This window comes from Vulpes vulpes, chromosome 14, assembly GCF_048418805.1.
Source record: "Vulpes vulpes isolate BD-2025 chromosome 14, VulVul3, whole genome shotgun sequence".
NCBI lineage: Eukaryota > Metazoa > Chordata > Mammalia > Carnivora > Canidae > Vulpes > Vulpes vulpes.
The window spans coordinates 85,992,504-86,011,200 of record NC_132793.1 but is presented as its reverse complement, the minus strand read 5'-3'; the positions used below and the strand labels follow the sequence as shown (position 1 = coordinate 86,011,200).

Here is an 18,697-nt window from a genome sequence, read left to right as displayed (position 1 = left end):
TTTGTCAGGGGCAGCCCAGGTGGCTCAGCAGTTTAGTGCCACCTTCAGCCCGAGGCATGATCCTGGAGACCCAGGATCCAGTCCCATGTCAGGATCCCTGTGGGGAGCCTGCTTCTCCCTCTGCCTGTGTCTCTGCCTCTCTCTCTCTCTCTCTCTCTCCTCTCTGTATATTCTAGTGAATAAATAAATAAAATCCTTAAAAAAAAAAATGTCAGAAAGTCCAACATCTGGGATTTCTTAGGGCCAGTTTCTTTTATTGCCTTTTCCCTAGGTGTGGACCATACTGTCTTGTTTCTTTGCATATCTTTTTATTTAAAACTGGGCATTTTGAGTAATATTGCATGGCAACTCTGGAAGTCTGATTCTCTTTCTTCCCCAGGGTTTGTTAATTATTGATTCATACTATAGTAGTTGTTGCTTATTTAGTGACTTTTCTGAAATGATTCTATAAAGCCTGTATTCTTTATAGTGTGTGGCCACTGAAATTCTGTTCTGTTAGCTCAGTGGTCAGCTAATGATTGAACAGAGAATTCCTTAAATCTCTGGAATTAAAAAAAAAATCTCCCAGTCTTTGTTGAGGGGTTCTGTGCATGCACATCATCAACACTCAGCCAGAGTTTGCATCTTTGTCTTAGCCTTCACTTCCTGTTTTCACAGAGCCTTTAGGTCAGCTAGAACGGGCAGCTTTCTGTCTTCTCAGTTTTTTCTGAGCATGTGCACAGACATATGCATGCATATGGCCTTCTAGATTCCCAGGAATATGTTAGAACTTTTCAAAGCCTTATGGACATCTCATCTCATTTCCCAGCCTTTTTTCTGAAGCTTTTGGTTAGTCTCATTTACCCCAACTCTGTTATTTATCACCTTGGGGAGTAGGGACCAAAACATTCGCATGTAAATGTTTATGACAAATGCCCTCTCCCTATCCCCACCTCGGCTAGCAGTTTTATTTAGCCTTGGTCTAGTTCCAAGTCAAGGGAAATTAAGGTAAGTCTTTTGAACCAATCTTTCAGGGAGCCACCAGACAGGTCAAAATAGATAATTGCAACTTTTTGTGGATGTGGTTCTTTCTGCTTCCACTAGTACCAGGAATTCAGCCTGTTATTTTCATGGCTGCCAGTGAACTGAGGAGTGGGGGATGGGACTAGGTAAACTGAAATGCACAAAGCTCACTTAAAAAAATATTAAGCCATGTTTCTTGAGTTAGCACTTCACAAATTGTTACAAGCCATTGGTTCATTTCCATCTTTCTAAAAAGTTGATTCCAAAAGTTTTGACAGTTTTACTGTTACTTTTATGGAGTTATCCAAGAGTTCCTTACTCTACCATTTTGTGTTCACTTTGTCTTTCTCAATCCTTTAGGGATGCTAATAAAGAGCAGAACCACACACACACACAAAGACACGTGCACGCACACACACTTGCACACACACAAATACACACAGTTTGGGGGTGAGCTCTTAAGTTCATAAGCAACTTTGTAGGGTTACTTTTGCAAGTTCATTCCTCCCTACAATCTCCTAGGTGTTTCCAGTATCTTGGAGCTCCCCTTTTCCAACCTCCATTAAAAAATCTGGGGCTTTAATTAATTTACTCTGCGTTTCACTTCCACAACTATGCCTACTTCCAGGGCCAAGTGGCAGGAGGAGAAAGAGCAAGAAAGCAAAAAGAAAGAATTGGTCCCACTTTCTTGATTCTTGATGCAATAGGTAGAAACTTTACTGGACCACTGGATCTCTTACAACTGACTCAGCAGAACAATAGGAAGGGAAAGAAGGCACTCTCTGAATAAGCAAGATGAGGTCTCACTATAATTTACTTTAATATTAAAAGATATACGACCTCATTTTATACCCCAGGCTGATAAAGCAAAAAGTGTTAGTTATTAGGAATAGCCTCCTTGCCTCCAATGGCTTCTTGCTCCAATCCAAAACAGTAACACAGGTACTCAATCATGTCACCCCTTGCTTAAAAACAGTAGCAGTAAAAAAAAAAAACCAAAACAACAACAAAAAAACACTAGCAGTTTCTCATAACACTTACAATTAAAAATCAAATGTTATTACAATGTTGGATACCAAGGAGTGTGTTAAAAGGAAACCTTATCATCTCCACTTGTATATTTCTATGATAGAAACAGTTGGTACTGTCTCAGCATCATGTAAAGTGTCATGTAAATGCAGCTTCAGGTTTTCCCTTCCAATTTCTTAGCAGCCCTTAACCTCATCCTATAAAGATTTTTGTTTCTTGGGGTGCCTGGGCAGCTCAGTCAATTAAGCATCTGCCTTCGGCTCAGGTCATGATCCCAGAGTGGTGGGATCAAGCTCTGGTGTCTGGCTCCGTGCTCAGTGGGGAGCTTGCTGCTCCCCCTCCTCCTCCCTAGCTCATGTTCTCTCTTGGTATCTCTATCACTATCTCTGTCTCTCTCTCAGATAAATAAATACTATCTTCAAAAAAAGATTTCTTGGGCAGCCCCGGTGGCTTAGCAGTTTAGCGCTGCCTTCAGCCCAGGGCGTGATCCTGGAGACCCAGGATCAGTCCCATGTCAGGCTCCCTGCATGGAGCCTGCTTCTCCCTCTGCCTGTGTCTCTGCCTCTCTCTCTATATCTCTCAATCTCTCTCTCTCTCTCTCTCTTTCTCTCTCTGTGACTCTAATAAATAAATAAAATTAAAAAAAAAAGATTTCTTTTTCTTATATACATTCAAGACTTTTCAGAATCTGGCCCCCAGCCTCCCTTTCTGTCTCATCTTGTTGTTCATCCTCAAATTTGCTTCACAAACATTCCATCATCATCAAGATGGAAAACTAAAATTCTTCTAGAACTTGAGAACCCCAAACGCCAGGGCACATGATGACCTCAGTTTGAGAAAACTTGTTCTAGAACTTGCTACCTCTGATATTTATAGAACCAGATGAATGAAAGCTGCCATGGTGATGCCAGGGATCCCAGCCATTGTAGATAAAATTATGTTGCTATCCTGTCTTCTAATATTTAATTAGATTAACATGACTGTATTGTTTATTATTTTTCAAAATAATACTTATTTTATAAAATAGGTCAGTATTTGCTTTTGAGATTTTCAAATCCTTTGGTCAAATTACTTATAACTATTATTCTTGTATGACTAGTATTTGGTTCAAAGAGACTATTTCTTTGGATAGCATTTTTGTGCTACAAATGCACTGTCTTAGACTGAAATACTGATTTCTTACAGATCTACTTCTATACATTTTCACCAATTTGAATTCATGGCTTCTCTAATTATTTCTGTTTGGATTTACATATAGATCACTAAGTAGATTCACTAGGTTTAATTTCACACACCATGGTGGCATTCCCTTCGCAGCAAAAATTCTTCCATTTAGAATACTTTGGAAAAGTCACTAAGGCCATTTTTCTAACTACCAAACATCTGAATTTCAGCTGGCAGGCCAGAAGAACAATTCATGAGGGTTAACCTTTTATATCAGAGGAAACTAGAACCAAGTGAAATCTATAAACTGGCTGGACCCAAAGTAATCATTCTCCTGTCTTTGAATAAAATTTAAGCCGCACTTGATTTATGACAATATTTGCCCTGTCTTTTACTACTTTATGTCTCCTACTAAAATCACTGAGAGTCCAGAACCTAACTGGTTTTATCAGTCCTAGTTAATAATAGCTAAATTTGTTACCTTCACATTTCTGTTTGATTCAGAGATTAGCTCAGATTAGTCTACAGGATTTTCTGTTCAAAGCCCACATTCCCTCACCAGTCTCAAAATCTGGCACATATATTATTCTACTTGTTTTGTAAATTAAGAAAATGAGAGATAACTATACCAGATTAGAAACTGACGTTGCACATCAGGACTCTTTTTGTTTTAGCTTGTTTTCAAGAAAAAAAGAAGGGCTGTTTATGATCAATATTTTGTTAACTTCAGGATTCTTTTTGAGATGTGCCCATATTCATGTTAGGGATGAAGTGCTCCATCAGCTCCTCTTTATTATACATCTGTCACCAGTGACAATAAGCAGCAATTAACAACCATAGTAGCATGATGGTGTTGTGAGAATTAAGTGAAATTGTGTCAGTGAAAGCACCTTGTGAGTTGTAAATGCTATGCAAGTGTAAAATAATGTGACCATGTGAAGTAGGTGTGATTGCAAATCTCCAGATGCTTTCATCTATATCTTCATACATCTATTATCTAGGATATTTCGTTTTGGACATTATGCAACTAAACCTGAATGTAGCTTAATTAGAACACATTTTTTTAAGGCATTGTAAATAATGTTTTCCATTTCATTCAAATAAGAGGCACAACAGTATATAAATTTGTGGCACTTTTGTGGTAACTTCCAAGAGAATACTTATATATGGCATAACTTTATTGGAATTTCATAGACTCTTATCTATTAAATATAAGGCCCAAATTCATGGTCTCATGATAAGAGTCCATGTGTGTGTTTCTTAAAACCAAGAACTTAGATATTTGGAGTTCTGTAGTAAGCTAGTTACTAAAACCTGTTTTATGTGCAGTCATCTTTTCAAGTGCAATCATTACCCTTCACCTGCAAGGCATCTTATAAATTATATGGGAATATTTCCTTAATGATAGAGTTCAATGTTAACCTAAAAACATAATGTTACTGGAAATCCAGTTTATACTTGAAGAAACCCATGTTTCAAGGTTGCATGGTATTCTATATTGAGTTTTTAGAGTATTCTTACCCTGTAATTTTATTCCAGGTCTACAGATCATAAACTTGTCTGATCTAGTCCAAATTTTATATCCAGCTATTTTAATTTCTATCTACTTCTTCATATGAGGCTGCCTTTTAAGCTTAGTAATTATAGTGAGAACACTCAGGATGGAACTTGGTTGTGCTTACTTACAGAGTATTTATACGTGAAAGACTAAACAAAGATCAAGACTTAAGTCTGAAATCTTCCAGCTTTCTCATTGTTTTTAATAAACAAAATACTGAAGACTTACCAAAAGAATGTTAAACTCTACAGGATTTTAGCTCTAGGCTAAAATCATCATTTATATATACCAACATGGCCATACTTCAGATATCCTTGGTTTCTAAAATTCAAGTCATCTAAGTCATTAGCCTTTTCTGGCTATATTCCACTTGTCTTGTTCAGGCAAGACTCTGATCAACCACTCACTGAAGCCCTTAGTGATATCCTAGGTTCTCTCTCCCTTCCAGCATAGTCGTGTCATTTTGCCACTAGAGCTCAACAGCTGGGCAGGGAAAAATGGTACCTTGAGGTAGTGTAATATGTTTATGCTACCATTTGCAAACACTAACATCATTGTGGTATCCCCACTGATTGGTTCTTGGGAACATAGGTCCCTTTCAGCCTCCTTTTTGCTATGCCCCATGCTCCATTCACTAACTGTATCCTTGCCCTTGGGTTCTAGAGAGTCACTGTTAAAGGTCATGGGAATCACCTTGACTTGGCCCAATACAAAATCATATTAGCTAATTTTACTTAGGTCCTCAGTATTCCTTCTGAGCAATCTCTTGGCTAGTTCCTTCCTATCATATTTTCCCAAAAGGTGAACTCAAATCCTCTCTAGTGGCTTCAAGTCTATAATGTTACCAGAGGGTACTCTTTCCCCATTCCTATCATTCTTCCTATGTGTCTGGACTTTATATTAGTGTGAAATTCTTGGCCTTTCTACAGTCCTTTATTTATTCTTGAGGAGGACTGATTTTCTGATTGGAGTTTGAAGACCACAACACCAGCTTGCTTTTCTCTCTCTCTTTGGGGGCCAGCTGCCTGCATAGAGCATGGGTTCTTACTTTGTTTTGTTCATATGGTAAGCTTAGTGGGGAAAGCTGATGCTGCCTGTGAGAAGAGAGGCCAGCAGTTGCTTGTGACTGAGTGGCTATCGCTAATTCTGGCTAATTCTGTGTATTTGGCGAGAACTGAACCATATCCTCTGGCACAACATTTATTACTGTAAAGCCAATACTATTTTTATCTCTATCTGCCTGATGTCTGCATCTCTCACTGAATTGGCTCTCAAAGTCAGGTAAGGAAGAAGATGGTCATTTACCAGACACAAATTCTAACATTTAATCTCACCCTTTCCCCATAATCCAAGCAACTTTGACTCCTGTTAATTTCTGAGATTAAGACATTCAGATGGAATCTTCCCCAAACTTCTCTCCCATCACTACGTGTTTGTCTTTCTATGATCTTGTCTATATCAGAGGAATCACCCACCTCTTTTCTGAGACTCATCTCTCTTTCAGGTCTTCTTCTACTGACTATCTAATTTCTCTCCTTATTGTCTTTCTTGTTATGGTCTCTGTTACCAGCATCTCTTCTTGATCACTCAGGAAGAGGATGCCAAATAAGATCTCAAGACCAGAAATTGCTGCTTTCCTAATCAAGCCTAGAGGAAACCCAACACCTTAGCCCAGATCCACAAATACAACATGTGAGCATATGACCCAGAAGTTTTGGTGGAATCCAAACCTTCTATTATAGGTTTAGCTAGTCTAAGACCCATAGATGCTTAAATACAAGACCACAGCATTGAAAATGTATATTTTATGAATTATATAGCCTGCATACTTGAAAATATCATATATGCAAAATAAAATTTATGCAAATAGAAGATATGAATGAGTAAAGAAGAGATAGTAAGGAGGCAATGTTCACCATGTATTCCAAAAACCTATAACAATGTACTTGTTATAATTAAATATTAAGTTTGGTCCTAAGCTTCCTTGATGCCATGGAAAAAAGGAAAACATACTGGCTTACATAATTCTCATTGTTCAAGAAAAGGAAGTTGAATCTCTGATGAAATTATTTTAGAAAAGATTCTTTTCAACTCAGTTGTTCTTGAACCTGTGAACCAGGGGATGCCAAACCACAAAAGGAATGATGTGTTCAGCAGTGGATTTTTCAAGAGATACAGAGATGGCTTTCAAATTCTGATTGATAAAGATACATGTTACTAGGTATTAGTCTGATATGATGAGATAGAATATCTAGGTTGACAAACTTTACCTTGGTTGTGCTGGCAGAAGTTATAAAATGTTCTTTCACCAGCCCTCTTGGTTATCTGATATTAACCTTTCAGGCAAAGAAGCAACACCTGTCAACATCACAAGTTGTTTTGGCATTGCTGATATTAAAGATTCTTCCTGACAATTATGGGTAGCAGAATCATTTGTTTATTGAGACCGTTCCTAGTTGCCAACAGCAAAATCGGTTTGAAACCTGGGGGGAGCATAGTTGACATCCTATTTGATATTCATTGAGGATAGGATGGAAATTGCATTCAGATCAGGACATGAATTTTTTAGTTATCCATTCATTCAGAAACTCAAGCTCTTGCTATATGTTGAGATGTGCAGACTTCTTAACCTAGTCTAAGGTATGAGGTGATCAAGGAAGTTTTCCATAAGGAATTGACATTTGAGCAAAGATCCAAAGGATGAGCAGGCAGAGGGAACAACATGTACAAAACTCCTATGGCAGGAAGGGAGTGGTGGCTTAGAGGAAGTGACAGAAGGCTAGCAAAACTGAATGCCAAGCATGAAAGGAGGACAGTCCAGAGTGAGGCTGGACCTGGGAGCAATGGGAGCCACTCAAAGGCTTTTAAAGAGACCTAGGGGGGAGCGATGCAACCAGAGTGAAGTCTAGTTAGTGAGCGCAAAATGAATTGAAAGAGCAGAAATGATTATGGAGAGCTCAGATCCTGTGAGAGCAACTGCAGGAATCCTAGTGAAAAATGCTAGTAGCTTGTACTAGAGTGCTGGTGATAGAGAAGGAAAGAGGTGGAGTCAGGGGATCATGATTCATTCATGGGGGAAGAAAGCAGAATTTGATGATTTGACAGTGTCTGTCTTGCTAAATGAGATGGCTAGTGGAGCTACTCTCAGAGCCCAGAGCATGTCCAACTTTGGGAAGAAATCCGTGAGTGCAGTGCCCTAAGTCAGCTAAGTGGGCATGCTGGGTGGGGCTTTGAGCTAAGTACCTTGCTGCAGTGTTGTTGCTAACTAAAAACTGAATCATACTGTAAATCTCTGATTGAGGGACTAAATGTTGGATCTCACAAGATGGAGAAATTGTTAGAACTTTATATATTACTTTCCAAACATTAAGGGAAAGCCATGAATGTGCTTCCTCCACAGAAGGCCTCAAAACACCCTGCATGAAGGAGCACAAGTATGTAAACTTCTTGTGTGAACATGTTTGTAAGACTGAGTCATGCAAATTGCTGGCCCAGGTTTTGAAAGGTACCTGACAAGAAAGAGGCCAGGCAGAGACTGATGCCAACAGCACCTTTCATAGAGGCTCCCTCCTCACCAGACCCCGCAAAGTGAAAGGAGCTGGGATGACAGCTGAGAGAACAGGAGAATCATCAAATGGCAAATGGTGACCCGGAAAATAAAAACAACCCAATATGTAAAGAAGATTTTTAAAAATGACAAAAATATCTGAGTACTCAAAAATTTGATTTTAAAAAGTAATCACTGGTGGGACGCCTGGGTGACTCAGTGGTTGAGCATCTGCCCTTGGCTCAGGACGTGATCCTGGAGTCCTGGGATCCAGTACCATATCAGACTGCTTCTCCCTCTGGCTGTGTCTCTGCCTCTCTCTCTTTCTGTGTCTCTCATGAATAAATAAATACAATCTTTAAAAAAAAAAAAAAAAGTAATCACTGGTGTCAAATTTAGGTAAAAAGAACTAGTTTTATTTCTATTCTTCCACCTTCTTTCTTGTTCCTCAACTCTCCCGGTGAAGGGTGAAGGAAAGGCACCTTCTCCCCAGACTTTCTCCTCCTTTTGTCTTTGATATGCATCTGTGATTCAGCCTAGAAATGGTCAACAAGTGAACGGGAGGGGCAGGAATGCTCTCCCATCACTCTTGGAGATCTCAATGAAGGGAAACGGGAAGTAGATGTTTTTATGGCCCAGCACATTTTCATTCCTATTACGTGTGCACAGAGCCCCAAGAGGAAAATGCAGTTTGGTAGTGACCTGATAACCACATTCTTGGAGGCTTGCTCTAAGAATGGTAAAAATCCAAACAATGCTGGGAGAGGGGAGGAGGGGAAAAGGCAGAGTGAAACAAAACACAATTTCCATTGTAAATTACTGGCTGTGATCAAATCCAAGTTAATGTCTAACTAAAAAAGTTGAAATTTTAGAATATTAAGATGGGGGTAGCTTATCTTTCTCAGGAAGAAATAATTTTTATATCTTAAAAGCTTAGTAATTACTATTAAAACAGCAAAGAAGCACTGAAAAGTTTTATTGAAAATGTATCTTATTAAGGCCAAAAGTTAGTACAGATAACCCTTAAATTTGGCAGGTTGGATTACAAGGTGTCCAGTGCTGGATGGGTAAGGGCCCAGAGAGCTACAGCTGCCAGGGGTGTTTCTCCCATGGACTGTGGCAGCCACCGGCCTAAACAGGCACACCAGGGAGACCTGAAGGTGTATTGTGAATCGTGTTGTAATTGTTGAGACCCTCGACTAGATGGTTTCCTGAAATATTCTTTCGAATGTCTTTATGTCTATCAATAAATACATGTAACTGTGCTAGACACTTTGATTCTGAGGACTGAAGGACGGAATGGTAAGCTAGTATCCCCTTAGGCATCGTCCTTCTACCTGCATTGTTGCTTAAACTCTTTGGAAGGATATTTTATCAATTACCACATTCTTTGAGTAATAATAACAATAGCTTACACTGATTGTATTAAGTGATGAAGGTTCTTAAAATCATATGATTCGAAAGATATAGATAGTGTAATTTTATTGTTTCTGTCTGCCCTGTGCTGGTTACTCTTTCCCAGCTGCAAGAAGAGCAACACTGGAAAGTCCAGAAAATGTCACCCTTTCTGGCTCTTCCTGGCCTGCCTTCATTTGCTCATTCATAGATTCATGCACACATGCATTCATTTGTTCTGCATTTATTAAGCACTAGCATATGGATGATAGTGATTTTGCCAGGACCCAGGATGTTAAATTGTCTGAAAAACACACCATGCCCTAGTTTAGAACCTTCCCATCTCATGGAAGACAGACACTTCTGCTCCTCCCAAAGTTCCTGGTGGCATAGAAGCAGAGAGGAGGGAGCCCTTACCTCTGCTCTGCCAGGTTGGGAAAGGAGCAACAGGAACATTAAGGCACGAAGAGCAGGTCAGTCCCTAGGGGAATACTATTCCTTGACAAGGCAACCCCAAGTCAAAAGATGGCTTCCCTGGCATTTACACAGCCCTGCAGCTGGATTTTCTCTCATTGATGCAGGGTAATTGCAATAAAACCTCTTACTTTAGGAGTGGGCAAGAACGGTCAGGGTTTTTTTTTCAGTTTGGTTTGGCTTAGTTTGGGCCTGGAATATTTGCAATGCAGCATTCCCTTCTCTATACAATTTACAATCACCATTTCACGGTGGATATTTTCACATTGTTTTGGGGTGAAAACACGCAAAGAATCCAAAGTTTGAACAAAGAAGAGAATTTGGGAGTGAACATTTATATGGACGTTGGCATCCCCTGTAGAATGGGGCGGAGGAGCCCGCAAACCCTTGGCCTATAGGCCATCGAGGGCCACCACGGGCCACCACTGGCCCCGGGCTGGGCGCACCTCTCACAAGTGACGCGGATGCGCTCATCGCTGGACGACTGCTGCTCATCCTCCTTCTCCTGGAAGTGCTCCTGAACACACTGCTCCTCGAACTCGTGCAGCCTCTTCAGCTCCTCATCGCTGAGAAACAGCTCTGCGTAAAGGGAGAAGCATTTGCCAAGAAATGAGCCCCAACCATAAATAATCAATTTAGTTGCATTATTGTGAATTCCACGAATCAACCTGAATTGAACTCACTTGTCACTTGTAGGCAATTCTCTGACTACACCAATGGTTTATTACTTAAACAGGTTGTAATATGCAGAAACCATCTTTCTGCTGGAGCAAAATGGCTTACTTTTTTTAACACAAAACACCACTATGACAGCTATTTGCAAAGTGAAACCAAGCACTATTTTCTGGAGAACCCTTTGCATGTATTTTACGGATAGAGTCAGGTGGACATCATTACTGTCCTACCCTCTTCAGATACAACACATTGAAGCAGTATTAAAGGGAGTATATATATAGAGAGAGAGAGGAGTCATTTTTTTAAATTTAAATATTTAATAATATATTTTTAAAGATATTTAAATTCAATTTGCCAATATATAGTATAACATCCAGTGCTCATCTCATCATGTGTCCCCCTTAATGACCATTCAATCAGTTACTCCCTCCCCCAGCCCACCTCCCCATCTGCAACCCTTTGTTTATTTCCCAGTGTTAGGAGTCTATCTTGGCTTGTCTTCCTCTCTAATTTTTCCCTACTCAGTTTCCCGGTTTTGGAGGAGTCATTTTCAAGAACTCTCTCGGTTTCTGATCTCATCATGAGCAGGCTTTCGGTAACACTAATTACTCAGAAACTAACAGTACTGGAATAAAATCAACATAAAATGAGAAGCATCCTGCAAAGAACAACAGTTGGACTAGAGTGTTATGTTTTCACACAATTTAAGTAATTTAGTGAGATTTCCATGAGGGTGTCCAGTTAGAACACTCTTGAAATTTGCCCAAGAGAGAAACGAAAGAATCCTACACGTACTTAGACCACGATCCTGCTCATCTTGATCCCCTTCTCTTTTCTTCCTACAGCGACCACTAAGACGCATAATGATTATATAGATGTGGCTTAAAATGATCATTGGTGGAGGTAGGACTGGCCGGTCATGAAATGTCATTATCAGCTGATAACGCTGGAATTTCCACACCTGGTTGGATATTGACTTAACTTCAAAGAAGGTATTGCTTTAAAAAGAATAAATGTTTAATTAGTTATTTTACTTTTCATTTAAATTTCCCAGGGCAATCATTTACTCACATGGAAATGAAAATAAACAATGAAATGGCCTTTTAGCACCTCTGAATACTAGATTACCCTGTCTTTTGGTTTATCTGTCAGTGTGGATTATCTACACACAGGGACATTTTCCTCATATAAATAAGAATTAAGTGTATTGAAGTTGCTACATATTGTTCTCTTGAAACACCATACTGTGGTCTACTGACTCATTGCTCAGGAAAATTTTATTTCATATTTTTCAATTAGCAATAATCGCACCTCGGATAAACCTCATTGGCTACGATACTGCCACTGTGCAAAGCTTTATTTCATATTTTTAAAGGTAGGAGCTATCCAACTAAGTATTTTGAAATATTTAAATCTGTAATACAGTTGAACAAGAGTTTGAACCAGATTCTTTCCAAAGCCTTGGTCAGCTCTAAGATTCTATATTTCTTTGTTTCTTTCTTTTTATGGACAGAATTTCTCTATAGTCTTCTTTTTTTTTTTTTTTTTTAAATTCATGAGAATCAGAGAAAGAGAAAGAAAGAGAGAGAGAGAGAGAGAGAGAGAGAGGCAGAGACATAGGCAGAAGGAGAAGCAGGCTCCCCACAGAGAGCCCAATGCAGGACTCAATCCCAGGACCCCAGGATCTCGATCTGAGCCTAAGGAAGACACTTAATCACTGAGCCATTCAGGTGCCCCAAGATTCTATATTTCTATGAAGGGTTTTTCCCTCATATTTTTCTTCTTAGAAGATACAATTTTTTGGAACATTTATTAGGCATGGTCATAGGCTCAACACATCATGCGAAAATGGGCAAGTTTTACAAGAGACTTGATTTTATAATTTAAGCCATATCGTTCCTAGGCCATTTTATCTTCTATTCTGTAAATGATAAGGAAAGTATTTTATATAATATTACAGTAATTGTCACAGCTTATGAGATTCACATTGCTTTCTGTGCCTCTGATAATGAATTATAGTCACATCTTGATCAAATCTTCCCTACCTCAGGAGACTTTTATCTAAGGATATATTTTCAGTAGATTAAAATACCTGTTACAATGTTAAAACACAAACTGAGATTAAATGTATTTAACAGAAAGACAAATACCATATGGTTTCATTCATATGTGGAATTTAAGAAACAAAACAAACAAAAAAGAGAGAAAAGAAAAAAGAAAACCAACCCAGACTCTTTTTTTCTCCCCACAGCCTTGAAGAAAAAACCCCCCAAAGTCAGAGAACAAACTGGTGGCTGCCAGAGGGGAACTATGTGGGGGAATGGGTAAAATAGATAAAGGGGATTAAAAGTACAGTAATTGCATCCTGATGAGCACTGAGTAATGTACAGAATTAATGAACCATTGTTTTGTACACCTGAAACTGATACAACACTATGTTAATTGTACTTCAATAAAAAAATAAAATATTGAACCATCAAAAAATTTCTAAATGTATTTAAGTGTCAACTTTTGATTCATGAATACATGAAACCCGATTTAAGTTTTAATTAAAGAGATTGCAAAAATTCTGCATATTTTAAAGTTCTACTGAAATTCTGTGTAAATCCACGGCCACACGAGTGTTCCAAGATTAAACTGGAAATTTGTAATGTAATAAATAATAGGCACCCAGTCATCAGACTTGACACATACTTGAAAACTGCAATAAGCAAGTTCACAAGCAGGATGTTGGCCACCAGTAGGTAGCACGCCATGATGGCAGGTGTGAGCCAGGCACCCGGGATACAGGGCGGGAGCCGCTTGCCTTCTTCATCATACTGGTTGTCACCACAAGGAGCTGAAACAAAAGTTTATCTTTATGTAATTTTTACATAAAATGAATAGAGTAACTTAATATGCCACTACATGATCTTTTTCTTTTTTAATATGATTTTTCCCTGATTTCATAAGCAATGATTTTCCATGTGAAAACTATAAACTTGTACAAAGAAAATAAGAAACTCACTTCTTTTTTTTTTTTTTTTTTTTTTTTTAAGAAACTCACTTCTACACTCAGAGATAGTCATTCTTGACTTGTCATATTGATAAACATTTTCCTATTTCTGCATTTATGTTTTTCATATACAGAAGTTTTTCCTTCATTTCTAAGCAGATAAATCTGTATGTTTTTTCTGTACTGTTATCCGTTAGAAAGTAATTATGTCTTCTGATTATTTATTTAACATCATCTCATGTTGTCTCCTTGGTATCACTTGTACATAAACTTTGGAAATAATTTTGTTATGAGGGAGGAGGTAAGGATGCCCTCTACCCTCAAATCCATTAATCAACAGATTTGGTGTCATGTTTGGAAAATCATCTTTTCTCTCTCTGCTCATTCAAAATGCCACTTCGATCCTATAGGACCTATTTCCTGAACTAAAAAATAGAATGACCCCAACAGTGATAAGTGAAATAACTTCCATGAATTTATAATCTACCTGCTTTTTTACTTACTCATAGTTTAAAAGAGCATTGACACCAGAAAACAAGAGAAGTATTGAAAACCAACTCCTTCTAGCTAAGGGAGAAACTGATTAATACACACATTTCATGGACTAGAGTCATTGATTCTGTGTAAACTTACGATTAATTTCCATGGCGTAGACTATATAGCGATTGGAAAGCAGGATTTTATTTTATTTTTTTAGTTGTGACAGGAAGGGAGGAAAGAAAACAAGACAACAGTTGAGAAGAAAGTAAAACAAATGATTAACAACACAAGAATGGTTTTGGTGTCAAGATATGCAAAGTATTCAAGTTTGGGAATTACAGATTCATGCCAGGAAAAAGTGGTCTATTTAGAAGAAACTGTAAACATTATTAATTCTAGGGAATACATATATATTTCATGAATATTGATTTTACCATGTGTCATAAGCAATAAAAAGCTCACACATTAAAAATACTGTGAAAAAGATATGAAGCTACTGGCAGATGATCATTTTAACCAACTGGTTAACCAATCAGGCAGTCTTTATATCCCAGTTCAAATACCTCATAGCACATATAAATGCAAAATTATTATGCAATAACCAGATCAAGAATGAAAAACCTGCATTTAATGATGTTACTGAGAACAGCCTCAAGTTTGCCTCTTTATCTTCACATTACCCAATTAAATAATAAAAAAAATCATAATTTATGTCTGGATCATATGTTTACCTAAGTAAATACTCTTTTGAAACCAAATGAGATTTTTATGTTCCAGTTTACCAAGCTACAAACACATTCAATAATTGACTTTGAAATACTGGTGATAATAATGTGTTCAGAATTACGTTATAAAAGCTAGATAGAAGGCATTGTGTGAACTAGTTATCAGTCTAACCCAGTGGCAGAAGATGTACTGACAACCCTGCATTTCATACAAGGGGAGGATGTTCAAAACCATCTCCCAAGAAGCAGAACACCAGAAATAGCAGATGTGCTCTTGTATCTGTATCTTTGTGACAGAGCACAACATGCAAATGAAGGTAGGGTCTGGATACAAAAACAGGTCTGAAGAGCCTCAATCTATTGGTGATACATTAACTGGCCAGGTGAAATAGGCATAAGAACATTTAAGCTTCACTTCCTACAACACAGGAGACACCATGACCTGCTGGCTCAGCCTGGGGAGGAGCTGGGGCCTACGCCCCCCAGAAATCCATGCAGGATTATGGCTCATTTCCTCTGCTAACATCTGGATGATATTGTTGATATATTGTTGATAATAACAATAATAATAATAAGTTGAACTCCATAAGTGAAGAGGAGATTGATAGCCATGTGGAAAATAAGCTTTGGAGAAGAAGCTTGAAGAAGAGGATGACACAAAGCACCAGTCGCCCTGTCATGCCTTCTGTCTCATTACACTCATAACACTACCAGCTCTGTCTGAGGGTAGAAAGAGGTTGAAGAAATATTGGGATATTGGCACTGGGACTACATTCATGTGATAAGGTATTCACCAGGTCCAACTAAAGGGATATGAGACTCTCAAAATTCTGGTTAATGGTTTTTAGAATAGAAGGAATGACTGATGTCTCAAAAACCTACATTTCATATTCTGTATTTATTCCTTCTTAAAATAATTTTGTGCTCAGAGCAGAATAAAAAATAATTTATCTCCAAATTAACACATGCTCTTCTGTTAATTTGGAACTGATCATCTGCCTCAGAAGCAGGGAAGAGAATCTTACTATCAATTCTATTCTTACGGTCTATCTGGTCTGCAAACACCTCTCCATAGATCATCCAGTAGGGCATGTAGAAGATGTTTCGGGCCAGTTTCCAAGACGGCTCCTCATCTGGGTGCAAAATGGCTTGACGGGCTACTCCAAAACTCATCAGCACAACCAGCATAATGACCACAAAATACAGCATGTCAATCATCTGAGTAAAGAGAAAATGTGTCTCTTACCGTCTTGAGTCATGGGCCAGGTTTGCCTGGTTCATTATATTGCTCTTCATGAGTGTTTAATTAGGATGAAAAGAGCCTCTTTCCCTTCTCTCCATCCCATCCACAGGCTTCTAGTGTTTATATGCCATGCAATGCATACATCTTATTCTAGAACATTGACTCCCCCATTTGCTCTTACTCTTTCTTCTCCTCTATTATTGCCCATAAACAAATATTCCTCTCATAACTACAACTGCAAATGGAGAAAGGGAAGAATTATGGGGGAAACATGGGAATTTGTAAGAGAAACTGAAGAGAAAGAGAAGGAGATATGTAAGAAAGGAACAAGATGAATTGAGAGTACAGAATGATATTTATTCATTCATTACACAACTGTTGAGTGGTTACAGTGAGCAATGCTCTGGTTACTGTGGTTACAGAATTGGTATAATTCCTAATTTTGGATATCCCTGAAGATGAGAGCCCTTGCCAAGATAAGCTAAATCATATATCCCTTCACTCAAAGCTGCTTGTGCTATAAAGAGTAATTCGTAACTTAAGATAACTTCCTTTCTTCCAGGACCAGTCCTAACACTGAAGCTATTTTAGGTGATGTAAAGATTACCTGCTAGCTCATTTTTTTGTTTCATATTGTATGATTTACTCTGGAAGAAATGTTGCCATGGATTTGTCTTGGCCTAATCACATGAATTGCCTGTGTCTATTCCAGGCCAGAGTACATGGGCAGAAGACTCTCTGGAATAGGAGGGGGGGAGTGACCCTGGGCCCCATTTGTTTCTGGCTTTTGCTACATGTTAACTACAGATTATATATATGTTGTGTGTGTGTATATATATGTATATACACACACATATAAATGTATAGACACAGTATTAATGTACATATATACAGTGCATCTCTCTTTGTATATAAAGTAGTATATACTGTGTGTATATGTATATATATATGTATAGGATAGAATAGAAGTAGTATATAGTAGTATTATATACTGTATTAACATGTAGGAGAACTATGTATCTTTTTTAAAATTTTTATTTATTTATTTGACAGAGAGAGCACAAGCAAGGGGAGCAGCAGGCAGAGGGAGGGGGAGAAGCAGGCTCCCCATAGAGCAGGGAGTCTGCAGTGGGGCTTGATCCCAGGACCCTGAGATCATCCCTGAACCAAAGGCAGGCACTTAACCGACTGTAGCCACGCAGGCCCAAGAACTATGTATCTTAAAGCAAAAACATTTCCTGAAAGAAACCAACTACAAAGGAGGGACCAAATGAAGTCTAATAAAGCCACACCCAAGGCCTGGTCTCAGGTCCTAACCACAACCACAATGTCTCTAGCTCCTAAAGGGGTGTAAGTACTAACCATCTTTCCAATCATCATCACATAGGGCCCCAGATATTTGTTGACACCAAAAATGTCCAGGACTCGGATATACCAGAAGATGATATCCACACAGTAGATCACTCGGCCATAGCCCATGTATGGCTGCTTCTGTAGGCGGAGGATTGCTCCAATCATGAACATGGAAATGGCTACAAGATCCGTGATGTTCCAGTACTCCTGAAGCCAAACTTTTATTTTCTGGCTGAGTTTGCCTGGTTCTGACATGAGGATCTGAAAACAAATGCCAAAGAACAATAACAGGGAGTGCTGTATTGGAAGCCTCTTAGAATCTTGGAAAGATAGGACTGGTGGAACATTCCAGGGCATCTGGTCCCATTTCCTGCTTAAGACCTTTAAACACTAATCTTCTCAGGCAGAGAAAGATATCTTGAAAGGGAAATTCCATGGAATCTTCTATATTCCTAGATGCAGTGTTTCACAAATTCTCAGGAAATGCCTTCTAAATCATGTCTTTCTGGGTGAAATAAAAGCAGCTGCCTCTTGATTTCTTTTTAATTCTCTGGATATGTGCCGGTCAGCCCACGTTCCAGAGTTAGTCCAGGAAGAAAAGCCTAGAGCAGAGACACACCCGTTTGGTCTACAAAGGGTAATCCACCTGATGGAGAAGGCAGATTGGGCTAGGAGATGTTTGTTTGCCACAATTCCTTTGCAACTTAGATGTGAGAAGTCAGGGGAAAGTAAAATATTTTCTCCTACTTGAGATATTACCCTTTAAAAATCGCCATTGATTGGGAGTTCCTGGACGGCTCAGTCAGTTAAGCATCTGACTCTTGGCTTTGGCTCAGGTCATGATCTCTGGGTCGTGAGATCGAGAGACCCTGCCATCAGTGGAGTGTCTGCTTGACATTCTCTCTGCCCCTCATTCTGCCTTTCCCCCTGACCTCTTGTGCATGCTCTCTCTCTCAAATAAATCTCTAAAAAAAAAGTCACCACTGATAAAAATCACTACTTCCTCAGGGCAAAATTGAAACTATTTAACAAACAGCATGTAAAGGTACATAGAGAG

At 38.7% G+C, this 18,697-nt stretch overlaps 1 protein-coding gene and 1 pseudogene across 1 annotated transcript in view; both read right to left on the bottom strand.

The window, feature by feature from the left end:
- Nucleotides 1–18,697, bottom strand: part of TRPM1 (transient receptor potential cation channel subfamily M member 1) — a 101,261-nt gene that overhangs the window by 9,862 nt on the left and 72,702 nt on the right. The window contains exons 25-30 of the mRNA XM_025986409.1: nt 17,650–17,901; nt 16,088–16,262; nt 14,473–14,493; nt 13,539–13,683; nt 11,640–11,842; nt 10,616–10,748 (exon numbers count right to left, since the gene is read on the bottom strand). Of these exons, the coding sequence (XP_025842194.1) occupies nt 10,616–10,748; nt 11,640–11,842; nt 13,539–13,683; nt 14,473–14,493; nt 16,088–16,262; nt 17,650–17,901 (929 nt within the window). The remainder of the gene's footprint in view (nt 1–10,615; nt 10,749–11,639; nt 11,843–13,538; nt 13,684–14,472; nt 14,494–16,087; nt 16,263–17,649; nt 17,902–18,697) is intronic.
- LOC112910164 (U4 spliceosomal RNA) lies at nt 12,026–12,200 on the bottom strand (annotated as a pseudogene).